Source organism: Dysidea avara, chromosome 1, assembly GCF_963678975.1.
Source record: "Dysidea avara chromosome 1, odDysAvar1.4, whole genome shotgun sequence".
Taxonomy (NCBI): Eukaryota; Metazoa; Porifera; class Demospongiae; order Dictyoceratida; family Dysideidae; genus Dysidea; species Dysidea avara.
In genome coordinates, this window is record NC_089272.1 from 18,740,354 (window position 1) to 18,756,466 (window position 16,113).

General features: G+C 37.0%; 1 protein-coding gene across 1 annotated transcript in view; it reads right to left on the minus strand.

Moving 5' to 3' along the window:
• The window catches only part of LOC136265153 (von Willebrand factor-like), a 62,588-nt gene that overhangs the window by 23,699 nt on the left and 22,776 nt on the right, over positions 1 to 16,113 (minus strand). The window contains exons 6-10 of the mRNA XM_066060002.1: positions 15,244 to 15,517; positions 12,691 to 12,849; positions 12,034 to 12,276; positions 10,990 to 11,067; positions 5,565 to 5,861 (exon numbers count right to left, since the gene is read on the minus strand). Coding sequence (XP_065916074.1) covers positions 5,565 to 5,861; positions 10,990 to 11,067; positions 12,034 to 12,276; positions 12,691 to 12,849; positions 15,244 to 15,517 — 1,051 coding nt within the window. The remainder of the gene's footprint in view (positions 1 to 5,564; positions 5,862 to 10,989; positions 11,068 to 12,033; positions 12,277 to 12,690; positions 12,850 to 15,243; positions 15,518 to 16,113) is intronic.

Genomic DNA, 16,113 nt, shown 5'->3' on the forward strand with positions numbered 1-16,113 from the left:
TTCCACTCCTATACCTGTAAGTGTAAATATGTAAAAGATGATGAGTTTCTCAGTTTTCAATAGTTTTGCACATACTGTTTACCTGAAGTCCAAGAACCTCTCTATATCAGTGTAAGCATTTATTTGCACATGCCATATACTAGTTATAGCACAGCATCAAGTGCAATATAGAAAATACAGCATGAAGGTGTGGTTGAAGATCAGCATAGCATGATATGATGCTGAGTGCTACAATAGGCTTAAGACCATACTAAAGCACTATTTTTTTTAAAATATCAAGTCTACCAGTTGGGCACTGGAGGGTTTGTACAGAAGGCAGAGCCCGCATGAGGTGCTTCACCACTAGCGCAGGGAACCTAAGCAAAAAATTGTTGAGTTTAATATCCTAAAGTAAAGTGGGACAAATGCTGAAAAAAAGCCAACCCCAGCGTGACTTTGATCTGCAGGCCACTCAGAAGCCAGCCAAGTGCCACACTCAGTGGTCAAACCAGGGAGGCCACCTAAGTAGGGAGTTTTAAACAGTTTTATTATTATCAAGTCTACCACCAGTTGGGGACTGGAGGGTTTTCACAGAAGGCAGAGCCTGTACAAGGTGCTTCACCACTAGCCCAGGGAAGCTAAGCAAAAATTGTTGAGTTTAGTATCCTAAAGTAAAGCGGAACAACTGCTGAATAAATTCCAACCCCAGCGTGACTTTGATCTGCAGGCCACCCAGATACCAGCTAAGCGCCACACTCAGTGGTCAATGTCAAACCAGGGATGCCACCTAAGTAGCGAGTTTTAAACAGTTTTATTATTATCAAGTCTACCAGTTGGGCAATGGAGGGTTTTCACAGAGGGCAGAGCCTGTACGAGGTGCTTCACCACTAGCCCAGGGAACCTAAGCGAAAATCGTTAAGTTTAGTATTCTAAAGTAAAGCGGGACAGCTGCTGAAACAAAAGCCAACCCCAGCGTAGCTTCGATCTGCAGGCCACCCGATACTGGCCAAGCATCACACTCAGTGGTCAAGCCAGGGAGGCCACCTAAGTAGGGAGTTTTAAACAGTTTTGTTATTATCAAGTCTACCAGTGGGCACTATATTTTCTACAGTACATGAGCATATACAGTACTTAACTGGATTAATATATGAATCCAGAATTGTGATCAAGAAATTTGGCAGATATGACTGAATTTTGGAAAAAACAATCCAAATCACGCATAAGGAGTTTTGAGATAAAAGGTATTAAAGAATTCAAGCCATTATAAGTTGCCAAGCATAGTGAGCATGCATAGCCAAGTAATAAAGAATATCAGAGCAGTTGGACAAGGAAGTAATATCACAAGTGAGAAATCTGATTATGGTCTGCCTCCATTTTGAAGTCTATTCCTGGCTCACCCCACCCCATTGGGAGCACTCGTGATACTACTTTGCTTGTCCACCTAGGCCTGCTCTAACTGAAGTCCAGACTTGAAATTACAAGGCTGTGCTGGCATTTTGGTGGCTGATACGCAGCAAAATCAACACTAATAGGCCATCCATTGGTACACCACTGGTTCTTGTCAAGCCAGGTCCTTCACAAGGCCAAAAATTGCAATTCAAGCTCACCACACCACCCAGAAATGACATATCTTAAAACCAGCCTTGTGTAATTTTCAGTAATTATGAGGGTCAAAACCAATAGTGTGGTAGTGTAGCCTAGCTATCCACTGATGGTGCTAGTTTGATTTTGTCTGATGTGTGATTTCAGTAGTGGATGTGGGGGGTGGGACATAGAGCATGTGCCCTTCCCCCAAAAATAGTGATACTCTAATAGAGCAATCAGCCAAATATTCTAATAGAACAGTCACCACATATAATACTTAAGAATTCTCCACAGTTATTGCTGAGTTTGAAAACTATTCTTTAGCTTATGGGGACTGTGCCCCCAGATCCCCTGCTCCTTATATAGTACCTACTATCCCGGTGCACCCCCTTGCCAAACCCTGGATCCACCCCTGGATTTTTGTAAAATCTGGTCACAAATGTGACCGAATTTTGGAAAATCACCCATATGGGCACATTTAACACCTAAAATATTTAATGATGAAATCACAAACTTAATAGTGCAAATTTACTTGTTAATGGTTGTCTCAATACCTTAAATTATAAGAAAATTCTTGAAATATTTTTAAAACTGTGCCCTGCTCTTATTATCAACCCGCTAAACATGAAAATTCTAATTATTTCATGCATGCCCATATGGTGATTTTCCAAAATTCAGTCACAAATATGTAATACTGTTTATTGCATCCTGGAATGCCACAGTGTCTGAGAAAGTAGTAGTTATGTGTCCATATCCAGGAGTGGATCCAGGGTTTGGCAAGGGGGTGCACCAGGGTAGTACGTATATGGTGCAGGGAGTCTGGGGGACACAGTCCCCCAGAAGCTAAAATTTTATTATGTTTCATGATTAAAAATTTTAATGTAGAAAGTTGATTGGTAGCATTGATGGGTGGAGCTCATTTGGCAGCAAAGTCCGGAGGACAATCAAAAAAAATGCTAGTTATTCAAGAGTGTAACCTAAGATGTGGTCAAAAATTTGGTCATGTTAATAGTATCAATATAAAATTAGGCATGTGAGAATTATGCCCAAATAATTATTGTACACACTGCTGCCGCAATACTCACTATTTTAAGTGGTAACGTTACTACTTTAATTTTGTAGTGACCTTCACTACATAGTAGTGAATGTTACTACATGGTAAAGAGGGTCACTACAAATTAGTAATGAACATAAAAATAGTGAATATTGTGGCAGACATTATAGTAGTGATCTTCACTGGTTCATTTTTACTATGTAGGTAATTATGTTCTTTGTTACTGATAGAAATAATGATGGGATGATGGGATAAAATAAATTTAGAATTATTCCCACATTTTGAAACAGTTCTTTTTTTTATTGTAAAGGGCACAATGAAAGTAAGAAAGTAAAATTAAACGATCTGTGAAAATCTGATACTATTGTGCAAGTCTAAATTTTACAGTATAAAGTGGGTATACTTACTTTCCAGAACAGGATGGGAAGGAACAATTCCTGAAAATGTCACACTACTACATTACGGGACGGAAAAATTTATCCCTGTCATAAAATCGTCATATACAGTGTACATTATCCTTTTCTGCTCCAATTCTTTTCTGCTTGTAACCTAGCTGAATATTGTGACTATTCAATGAAACATCAAAGACTGCTAATACCAGTGGTGGATACAGGGGGGTTGCAATGGTTTCAGTTGAAACCCCCTCTGACAACAGCACGCACCCCAAATTTATTTATGATTCATGTGGGTGACAATTTGTGATCACGTGGGTGATAACATCACCAAGAGTTATACATAGTGTATTATTATATTAGGACTTTTTCTACCAGCCAAACTTCATACTTTTGCCTTTAATATCAACAGCAGGTAGTTACCTTTTTTTTTAATTTAATTTAATTTTTTTTTTGGTCTCCGACTTAAAACTAGACTGAAGTTGCAATTCCAGAAAGGGCCCCCTTTCAAAAAGTCTTGATCCACCCCTGACAGTTTAATATTGAAAACTTCTCAACCTGAAACCCCCTCTGAAAATTTTTAGATCCACCACTGAATATGTACACTAATAGTTGCTGGAAAAAATAAATTTACTATTAGCAATTAATATTTGCAAACATTCAAAGGGGGGTTCAAATATTTCAGCTGAAATAATCGATCCCTCTGTTTATATTATTCATGTCCTTACCTGTTGCATCCAGCTACCACAATTTCTTTTACCAGAAATGTGGCAAGAGTAATAGATCTACCAGCATTGAAACCAGGTCACTGCTGCTAACCCAGATAGCAATCCGGCCAGATTTGACCCGGATGTGACCCAGATTAATTAAAAGTGAAGTGTGTGCCAAGAGCTACGTTATAAGTTTTATTTTCTTGCAATCTAAAAATATAATTAGCAAATGTTTATGACCTAAAAATATAACAAGTAAATGAAAAAAACAAGAAACAACAATTCAAAGTACATGTGATGGAAGCACCTGACCCTCAGATACTGCAAGGTCAAGTGATCCAATAGTCACTGGGCTGTCACAATCACCTGGCTCCACACAAACAGGTTACAGCTGTCCTCAGTAAAGAAAAACTGGTGGAACATCTAATCCAGGACACTATGTTATGAGTGCTGACTAGCGCGTTAAGCATAAGAGTGTCTATAACAATATCACATGCGGGCCCGTTGTTGAGAACACTGGAAAAGGATTATTATAAATAGTGCATTTTATGACCACCATTGTTTTGATACAATAACAAACTCACTAGTGGCATGTCCCTTTCAGAGGTTTTAATGAGTGACTGTCCTCTGTGTCTTTCCTTTACCTTTCATCTTCAATCATACTGGTTCTCATCTTCTTCATACATAAAGGTGTTAATTTTCCATGTTGATGCTTTCAGTTCAGAAGCGTACATAGACAAGACAAAATTATTTGAAGCACTCTACTGTAAGAGGGAATAGATAGTTGTACTTAAAATGGTTGGTTTACCCAAGAAAACAGAATATGTCAACTACACCTTTTAATGATATAGCTGCATGGCGCAGTGACTGCACTCTTTATTGGTCTACTATAACAATCAATTTCGCTGCGAAAAACAAGACATGGTGACTATGCTACTTATGGCATGTACCGATCATGTTGGATACTTCTACCAGTGGCTTACTCGAGATCAGCAGAAAGATTAAGATAGTCACCCTAATACAACAGCCATGTACAATATTTTAATAGAACAGTCACAGATGTACTGCATAATATGTCCAGGCAAAAAGCAAACAAACTAATGCATAACTTTAGGAGGGAAGTAGGAATCCAGGTGATAAAAGTGAAACAAGAGATGATATTGTAACATAGTCTAGCTATGTATGTGGGAAAATCCTTACTTTGGTAATGAACAAATTTACTGTAGTAACATACCAAATTAAAGTATCCACATAAATACTATTGTTATATACCATCATCAGAATCTCTTGTTTACTACTTTTTTATTGCTAAATTAATAACTTTAAATCTCTCAAAATCACTATTTTAGTGCTGGTTTCTAACAGATGTATAAATTATTGTACCAACTTTACACAAATATGCTTTATCACTTGTGGTAATGTATATCCAAATTATATGAAGAACATTTGTTAAATAATACATCCACAAACATCCATGGGTATTCTTTAAAAGCTTACCAGCAACACTGCTGATTTGTACTGTATCTGATCCATTTGTTTCCAGTATCATCACATTACACTCATATGTACCCTCATCTCCCTCCATCAGGTACATAAACTGGAGACTACTAGTGTAATTGTTACCACTACCACTGGTTGGGCTGATGATCACTCTACTATCATTTGTAATAGCATCTCCTCCAGGTCCCATCCAAATTATCATTACTGAACTCAACTCTACTCCACTAACTGTACTCACTGTACACTGGATATCTTGAGGACTACCTACCGTAGCTCCTTGTATAGGACCAGATGGTGTTATATTGACTGTAGGAGTAGGAACTGTAACATCCAGTGTGACACTACCAGTAGCCATAACTGGTGGACTAGTGTCGATCACTACCTCACACTGGTACACTCTACCATCATCAGTTGTGCTCAATTGTGGAATTAGTAAAGATGTTTGATACAATTCTGAATTATAGTTCAAAACAGTTGAATTTATATCCTCAACAGTTTCTATTTCTAATGCACCAGTCTTCCACACAATATCCACTCTGCTGGTGATACCTCTCACAGTAGTCACACTACACTCCAGTGTTAGTGACTGACCAACTATCTGAATATTGGGAGCAGTTACATTCACAGTGTCAGGAGTGGGTACTATATTTGATAGGGAGAGTACATAGCACATAACAGTTATATGGGTGGTTTTGCAAATCTCATGTACACATGTGGATAAAACAATTGGCATTCAAATACACGCAGCAAGTTTTTACAAGTCTATCACGGTTGCATTTGTACTAAAGCTTCCTGCAGGTTGCTGTATTAGGCAGGTCAGTTTTTTACACAAATTACACATTATTAAATTTTTAAATGTCCAGTCAATGCAGGTGGTTTAATTATGATTTTAGACAGGTTTCATTGTAACTATTATTGTATGACAACTAAAATTATACAGTTAATCTGTCTCACTGAATTTACTGAAAGTAATTTAATACAACACTCCCCTTTTAAATTTGAAGCAATTAATCTCTAGTGTGTATACTAATTACAAGTAGGAGGAAATTAGAAATTTTAAGTTGATCAAAGATTGAATTAGGGATTGTCTATTAGTATATCTGCAGGTATCTTGTTTCACTACTTTTTATTCTCTGATCCCTAACCCAATTTAAATTTTCTAATTTCCTTCTATTAGTTTCTTTACTTTTTTAATTATGACTAATGAACCTGTGCATACTGCATCAAAAATTAGCTGTTTTTGTTTTTTTGCCTACTGACCAACCAATTTTGATGTAAAATAAACAAGAGTAACAACTTTTCAAAATAAGTGTGGCCTTATATGAACTATAGCTTACTTCAGTGTTTACCTCAGGGTTTATCAACAGTAAACTTCCTCTGACGTCAGAGTCAATGTGTATATAAGCACCATTCACTTCGTAGCCGTGGTTTATATATTACATATATATGTTATACTACAGATATCATGGTATTCAAAATATATACCAAAAGATATACAAACTTAGAAAAGATGTTATAGTGTGAGGCAAAGCCTCGCACTATAGCACCCTTTCCTAAATATGTATATCTTTTGGTATATATTTCGAATACCATGATATCTGTAGTATAATATGTTAATACAACATCTCGTCTACCACTTGGAAGCAGTAACAACAATTTCTAATGTTTTTACACCATTATTAGTACTGGTAAGTAATTCCTTGTGATTAGCATGCTCAAGGGAGTATGCACATGTGTTGCAGCCTGCAACATACTTGAAAATTGGTACAAGAATCCATAGCAACTATTTCTAGGCAACAAAATTTAAACCTGACCTATTTATATGCCTTTTGGTGGTTGCTTAGCAACCGTTGCTATGGTTCCAAAATCATTTTCAGAATTAGTAGTGGTTTCCTAGCAACGGTTGCTAGGTGACAATGTTGTTGCTAGGTAACAGGTATTGGTTACTATGGTGCCACTAGTTGTCAAGTTGGACATGCCTAACTGGTAAAATAACCAAACTCTATCAAAAAAAATTTGCCAATCAGATGCGTATATCAAATGTACAAGTGATATACTGATTCTATTTGCTAGTTTGCTGTAGTATATCAAAAATATACCACAAGCTGCTATTGGAGCTTTTGTAAAGGACACGATATTCATGTTGTATTGATAATAGTTATACAGGCACAATGTGGAGTCTATGAAATTTATAAACCAGGCTGTAGCGCACAAGCGAAGCGAGGGTGTTACTAAGAGCCTGAAGGTTTATAAATTTCATAGACTTCACATTGTGCCCGTATAACTATTATCAATACAACATCAATATCGTGTCCTGTACAAAAGCTCCAATAGCAGCTTGTGGTATATTTTTGATATACTACAGCAAACTAGCCAATAGAATCAGTATATCACTTGTACATTTGATATACGCATCTGATTGGCCCGTATAACTGCTTCAGACTCCATTTCACATTACACTCAGACTACTTACCTCATCCACGGCTGTTTCTGCTGTAGGCTCGGCTAAAGCGGCTGGTTTTCTTACGATAATAATAGCGCCATGGCAACCATGCATCCTCACGTGACTAAATAATCTCGCTCGTTAAATCACTGCACGTGAACAACGCATAGCGATTGGACAAACCCGATTTTGAGCATATGTTATATTGTGCTTGAAGGCATGGAGTATATTTATTACCCACCCAAAACAGCCTAAATAGAGTCTAAATATCAAGACACACGGTAGTGTGTCGTGCGGCCCAAGAAGTCGGCGCGCCACACCGTGAGTATATTAACAGGATGAAAGAAAACGCAATTTTCACACCTATGTAGCTCTGTGATACCTAATCCGATTGGAACCAAATTTGCTAGAGACGTACCGCCCAGTTAGGGGAGTCTACATACCAAATTTGAAGAAAATCACTCCGAACAACATTTCGTTTGAATTTCTTCGTTTTTTTTTTTTTCTTCATTTTCATTTCGCACACTTCGCAAACTTCGCCATAACACATGAATGCGTACTCGGATTGGGCTGAAAGTTGGCACACTTAAAGGGCTAATTAAGGCGGATCTCCGTACCAACTTTGGTAGGAATCCGATGAACATTCATGGAGTTATGACCGATTATTTGCGTAAAATAAGGTCGAAGGTCTGTCACGCCTACAGGGTAAACCCCTTGGAGGAATCAGTTGAAAACTAATATGTAGATGGGGCAACCATCGTAGGAGTGCCTTTTTGTAGTTTGAAAAGAATCGGGGTAAAGACCATGGAGATATGACACAAAACCCAACCTGTGTCAAAATTACGCGATCGATTTTTATGAATAAAAAACTATTAGTTTTCGTGTCTATCAGGCAAACCGCTTAGACCAATGAGCTGAAAATCAGTATGTAGCTAGAATAATCATCATAGAAAGTCCCTGCAGTAGTACAGAAAAATCGGATTACAAACCACTGAGTTATGATTCGAAAGGCAACTACGTGTAGCAAATGCGAGATCGAGATACTCTAATAGAACAGTCACCCTAATAAAGCATTCAGCTGCGTTTATAATTTACTCAATTATAATACATTGCAAGTTATTCTGTAGGGAATTCAGCAACAAACAAGTCACCCTGTATTGAGATCAGCCGGAAGAAGGCACCTAATAGAGAGTTCAGCTACAAACAAACCGTCATGTAGAGAGTTCAGCTGCAAACAAATCACCCAGTAGAAAGTTCCACTATGAACAGATCACCCTGTAGAGAGTTCAGTTAGAAACAAATCATCCTGTAGAGAGATCAGCTAGAAGAAGTCACCTTGTAGAGAGTTCAGCTACAAAGAAACCACCATGTAAGAGAGTTCAGCTGCAAACAAATCACCTGTAGAGAGTTCAGCTAGAAACAAGTCACCCTGTAGAGAGATCAGCCAGAAACAAGACACCCTGTAGAGAGTTCAGCTAGAAGAAGTTACATTGTAGAGAGTTCAGCTACAAAGAAACTACCATGTAGAGAGTTCAGCTGCAAACAAATCGCCCTGTAGAGAATTCAGCTACAAACAAATCACCCAAGAAAGATCAGCTAGAAGAAGTTACCTTGTAGAGAGTTCAGCTACAAACAAATCACCCTGTAGAGAGTTCAGCTACAAACAAGTCATCCGGTAGAGAGATCAGCTAGAAGGATCACCTTGTAGACAGTTCAGCTACAAAGAAATTACCCTGCTTCATCTTTTCTTCTTCCTGTGGTAAAGAAAAAAATGATAGGTTAAAAAGGGCTAAAGCCAGCCATAGGCTGGCTTTGGGGTATACAAATACAAAAAGAAGTGAAATCTAATCCAAAACAGCCAAGCTGTAAAAAAAGAGTGCGGCCCTGAGAAAGGCTATGATGAAAAAAGATGTGAAATCCAAGGTGGCGGCCAAGAAATGGCTGTGATGGTAGGTTAATGGTAAAAATTTTAATAACGACAATTCAGGTGAATTTTGTGCCAAGACCAGCGGTACCAAATTCACCTGAAGTGTTGTTATTAAAATTTTTACCATTAACCTACCATCACAGCCATTTCTTGGCCGCCACCTTGGATTTCACATCTTTTTTCACCATAGCCTTTCTCAGGGCCGCACTCTTTTTTTACAGCTTGGCTGTTTTGGATTAGATATATATATATATATATATAGAGTGATGCTCAAGTTATGGCTATTGGAACAGAATGTAAAAATTTCTTTTTATGACTAACTAAGTGTTTTCAGTGTTGTTACTATTGCTTTTTTTGCACAATGAACTATTTATGGTCCTTAAGAGGATACAATTAGTGGTGTAAACCTCCTCAACATCTCTAACTGGATATCACTCTGATAGAAAGGAAGGCCTGTCCTGATCAACACACCATTAAAAAACTAAAGCCATTGGGTATGCCTAACATGACAACAAGCAGACAAAATGTTGGGTTTTTCAGTGCAGCAGTCCATCACAGTTAATAATTTTAAAATTGAATGGTAAAGAATGATCCTCTACTGCTCAACTGCATACTCTCTTCTCTACAGCAGCACTCACAAGGACTGCAAACAATAATGATTTGCAAAACAATATCATCATCACATTCGGTTTCATACATTCAATGCTATCAATCAATTTGAAATCAATCTATCTTGTTACTCACTGATGTCAGCTTTGCAACTTTGTGGTTGCAAGTGCATGTAGATCCCATTGGGAAAGTAATTCCATATATTTTCAGAAACTCACTATTATTATATTTCAAACTGGCACAAAGAAACCATCGTAAACAAGGGAAGTTGTGCAGAATTGCAATTCAATGCTCACACAACATTATCATACCGTACCGACTGCTTTCAACATGAAATATTTGCTCACATGACATTTTAGATAACAAACTCAAGAAATCACCAACAGCTAGTAAGTGAAAGGTGTGTATGCACCTCTGGCTCAAACATTATTAATGTGTTTTAACTTTTTTATTTAATTGTAATCCAGATAACATAAGTTCCATTACATATACATGACACATCCACGAGAACTTTCCAGTAAAAGTATATCATGACTTACCAGCAATCTTGCTTATGTTCACTTCCTCTTCAAGCAATGTCTCTGGTTGCTGAAACGCCACCATGCATGTATATATCCCTTCATCTCCCTCCATCAGGTACATAAACTGGAGACTACTGGTGTAATTGTTACCACTACCACTGGTTGGGCTGATCGTCACTCTACTATCATTTGTAATATTGTCTCCTCCAGGTCCCAGCCAACTTATCATTACTGAACTCAACTCCACTCCACCAACTGTACTCACTGTACACTGGATATCTTCAGGACTACCTACCATAGCTCCTTGTATAGGACCAGATGGTACTACACTGACTGTAGCATAAAAATCTGAAAAGAATATGCATAATGTAATTTAATGCATCACTATAAATTGAAGTTAACATGCTTGATGTGGCTGTAGGACATAACTTTCACATAGCGTAAACTGCCAATTATCAATTGAACTTTTGCACGAGAGCATCTGCCTACATGGTAATTATAGAGCTATGAACTGCCGGTCTTCATCCATTCGTGTCATAATACTGTAGTTCAAGTTGTCCTACAAAAAAATCTAACTCACACCTTGAATATTTAATAAGTTCTAAACATTTGAAGCGGTGGAATGCCAATTATCGTGGGAGCGTACATATTATCATCAAATACATCCACCATAGATCAATTATCGTCACTCATACATTAAATCCCATGTTACAAATACACAATTTTTATCACCAATGATATTATGTCTACACCTAGCCCACACATTTGAGGCAGCAATTAGTTTAGGTTACAGCAAAGACATTAATCAATAAAAATTCATGCTACAACAAGAAAAATTGCATTTCACAAGTTTCTACCAAAACAATAACATTACAAAACACATTTAGAACATCTTCATGTAACCATTAGCCATAGCCACATCGTACCAACTCAGCACCATCATTCTCTTCTACATCTTGCCGATAACTTCCCAGACATTCACTACATTCATACTCACTTGTATTATCATCATTTGTTTCCTCTGGCATGCTAACAGTAGCTACAGCAGTTGACACATTATCAGTAGGAGGTCTGTTGTTATGTCTGCTAGTTTTCTTTGCAGTGGCACTTTATTCTTTTCTTATGCACATTTTTAGCCCATTCTTCCTTTTGCCTTCTTTGTTTAATCGCTCTTGTTTTCACTTATCTTTCTCTTCTTTTTCTTTCTGTTTCTTTTCCTCTTTCAAAATGGCAATTCCTTCTACACTTCTGAGTACTCAGAATCCAGTAACTCTGGTTTGTGATGCTTTCTTCTCTGGCGGAGCTGGCACATACTGAACAAGGCATTTGACATATTAGGATGCTTAACTTGTGCTTTAACATTGCCTCTGTCATTTGCAGAATGCTCTGAAGGAGTAGTTGGAGTCAGACTTCCGATAGCATTTTCCTGACTTGGAGTATATACTAGCAATGTGAGAAGCAGTAGTGTTCGCACTAGCCTCTCCTCATTGTTTTTCAGAATTTTCAAACTTGCTGTTATCAGGACACTAACTGTAACAGCATTAGGAGGACTAGCATCTGGGAAAAATCAAACAGGCTCGCTTCAGTGGAATAGATAATAAGATCCGCCTCAGAGTGGTTAACCTCGTGGTTAATTTGAAGCCAGGAAAATATATTTTGAATCATGTACAGTGTAAATTAAAACCTCTTGTATACCGCCTATGAAGGTATTCTTAATGTCTCTTCGACTTTGAAGGTTGTTGCAGTTTCAGAATTCCCATTGTATTCTTGCTTACAATGATGGCTTCCTTGGGCCTTTGAAGATCTATCATCTATCGTTATTGCTAGAATTGCCAGGATTCTGATGAATGGGTATATTCCACACACACAAAAACTACTAATTATGCTCGCAGGAGAAATAACCTGCTTTTGAAAACACTTTATTGGTGATTACCTTTCTTGGATTCTTTTGAAGTCTTAGTTTCTTTTTACCTTTCTTTGTTAAGACATGTGGGGACTGATGATCAAGTGGTATTCCAGATTCATCAACATTATAGATTTGACTGGGCTTACGCATCAAATTGTTTTCTTTTAGGATATTCTTCAATAGATTGAAATAATTTTCTGGTGTTTCTCTCTCCTCCATTGCATCTATTATGAACAATAGCAGTACGATCACCTTTTCGGAGATGAAGCTAAAGCTGTCACTCCAAAAAATCTCTTAAACCAACCATCACTGATCTTATTTTTCTTTAACACCCCTTTCTCAGTTGCAGATTTCTCCACCAGACCCTTAATTTGTTTTCTTGTTTTCCAAAGCCAATATCTGAAACTATTTCAATAAACGTTTCCAGATCAGATTCTTCTTCTTTATTTAAATGATTATGGTGATGGGTCTGGCTTAGTTCCATGAACATCTCTCCCCTTAATTCTATCTTGCAATGTTGTTCTGGATCATTTGTGCTCCTCTACTGCCCTTCTTACACCGCACCAATTTCTAACAGCATCCATAGCTTGTTCCATATTCTTGTTCAACAATTTGAGACATTTTCTGGGGGATTCTAAACTAGGCAAGGCTGAGGAGCTACGTTTCTTGGTCTTCTCAGCTTTTCTTGGTCTCACACATGACTTAGCTCGAAAGAAACCAGTGTTATAGCTAGTACTAAACAAATTAACTGGCAGCACTGTACTCTTACTATTACAGTAATAACCTCAGGCAGCTAATACAGATGATTTGGAGCTATATAGCTAACAGCACTAACAGTACACAATAAACCATGCACAAGGTAATTCACTCTGTAAAACATCGGATTTTATTGCTGTCAGTAATTGGAACAGAAAATGACAATAATACATACCGGCTGATAATTGGCGGCTTACGCTACATTATGATCTAAATGTAGTGACATCAGATCAGCTATCAAGCATTAAATATAACTTGTTAATAGTTTCAGAATCTTTATGTGATGTACCATGCTGGCTAAGGGTGCATGCATGGTGTCATGTACAAAAACTACCTTGGGGTATGCCACAGAGATCAGTGTGTTAACTATTTGGTAACATGGCTAAAATAATGAAAATTTTGTTGCTTTAACCTACTCTTAGTTATCTTTGTACTGTACACTTTTTACTTTTAGTTTTAGATCAAGGAAAACTTTACAAGAGCTAACTGACTCTCTTAACTATGAGTGGTTTCTTACAGGTGTACCTGAGTTTTACTCAGCACAAAGAGGATTATTCAGGAGGCTACCCAATAACCCATGCATACAATTTAAACTAGTACAATTAAAATTATTAAGTTTAAAAAAAATGAAGTATGGTTCTAGCGATAAAAAGTAGTGAAACAAGAGATATAAATGATGGAAGCTAATACAACATAGACATAAGTTAGGAAATCTCTATAAAGACATGTTACCACCACCTGTTCAATGCTGAAGTAGGGATATTCCAACATAGTTGTGTTGTAATAGCTTCCATTATTCATATTATCTTGTTTCACTACTCCACATCCCTACTTTGTTTTTCAACTAATTTCTAATTGTACTAGTTTTTAAAACTTTTTTGTTTTAGGATAGTGATTTTATACACAACTGTATTCTTGTAAGATTTTATATCAGCACAGTCAATTCACGTTTATCGCATGAGTCAGTAATATCAAAAAGGTGAACATATCTTCACTCACAATGATTTTGTACTAGAACAAAAGTATTTTCATAAAAAACATATTTGTGTTCGATAATACTGTTTTACTGTAAATAAATTGTATGGGACATCGCTAAAGATTTATAACTCATATGTTCTTGTTCATATCACAGCACTTTTTCAACAGAGAAGGTAGAACATGCATTGTACAGCTTGCTTTAATTGCATAATTCTATCACATGCGTCTCAACAATCGCAATACAAAACCAGCCAATAATCGGGTTCACTGAGGCTCAGTGGATATTTAGGTATGCTTCACATAAACATATTTTGTTTTGTGAAGGCCCTTTGATTTCTTAGAGAAATGATGAAACATCACTGCTTTGCATGCCTATCAGAAGCTTTTTTAAGAATAAATTACATTCTCTTAAAGCTTAGCACGTGAAGTGGATGCTGTGGATGCAGCAACAAATGAGGGGTTATTTTGTATTAGGAAATTTACAAAGAATTTTTATTAAATATACTGGAATTCCTAGCCTAGTCATACAATACAATCATGAGCTGAGGTGCTAAAAATGGTAAAGATCACATGAAACTTTTCAAACACACCTTAAGTAGCTGATGTCTTAGTATCTAATGTCTTTGAGCAGGCTGTAGGACCAGGTGTCCTACAGACCTTCAGCACTTGTGCTGTAAAGCTTTAATAAAATAAAAATAATAATAATAATGAATTATGTAAAGCATTGCAAAACCATTGCTTCAAGTAAACAACTCACAGTAGTGGTTGCATTTTTTATTACCAGCAATCCAGCATACACAGCATAATACACTGTTTGCTTTCTTGGCCACATGACTCACTACCATGAGTCTTGATAGAGTTTTAGTACTCTACATTCATGATACCTGATTTATGTAACTGAAACATCCAGGTACCAGGAATACCAACATTACTGGTTTGTGTTATGTTAATTATTGATGCTGTGCCTGATCCAGGAATTGTGAAGTAATTGATACCATCTCGAGCATCATATCCTGCTCTAGCTGGACGGTCTCCATTTAATCCACCAACACCTCCCTGGTCATCACTACTAGTCCATTGAATTAATCCATCAGCATAGAGATATATGGCAAATGTGGAAAATCCATTTGTTGCTAGCACACATTGAAAAGAGTTAGTCTATATAAATAAAATGAGACATTATGTTACCAAATTTACCTGCTACTTTCATAATTGTAAGAATTTTTCCTATTCACTACAAGGATCATAGGTACAGTACATTGATTTACAAGCACAGTATCGGAAGTAGAAAAGTCCTGTGTGATACAATGGTACTCCTACAATAGTCAAAAATTACTCTGCCCCAGATTAATACTTAGTGCATGCAAATACTGTATCTAAAGTGGCAAAAAGAAAAACAATAAGACTTGTTTTGCTAGAGACATCACATGTACTGAGTACACATGTAGAAATACAGTATGCATGGTAACATTCCAAATAAATGACCATAAGTTTTGCTGTAATATAATTGTCGTATGCAAAACTTGTATGAAAAAAGTTTACATGAAATTTTTTATGCAAGACCAAAATACTCTAATAGAGCAGTCATTCATGTAAATCATATCTAATCCAAAACAGCCAAACTGTAAAAAAAGTGTGCGGCCCTCAAAAAGGCTATGGTAAAAAAAGATGTGAAATCCAAGGTGGCGGCCAAGAAATGGCTGTGATGGTAGGTTAATGGTAAAAATTTTAATAATGCCAATTCAGGTGAATTT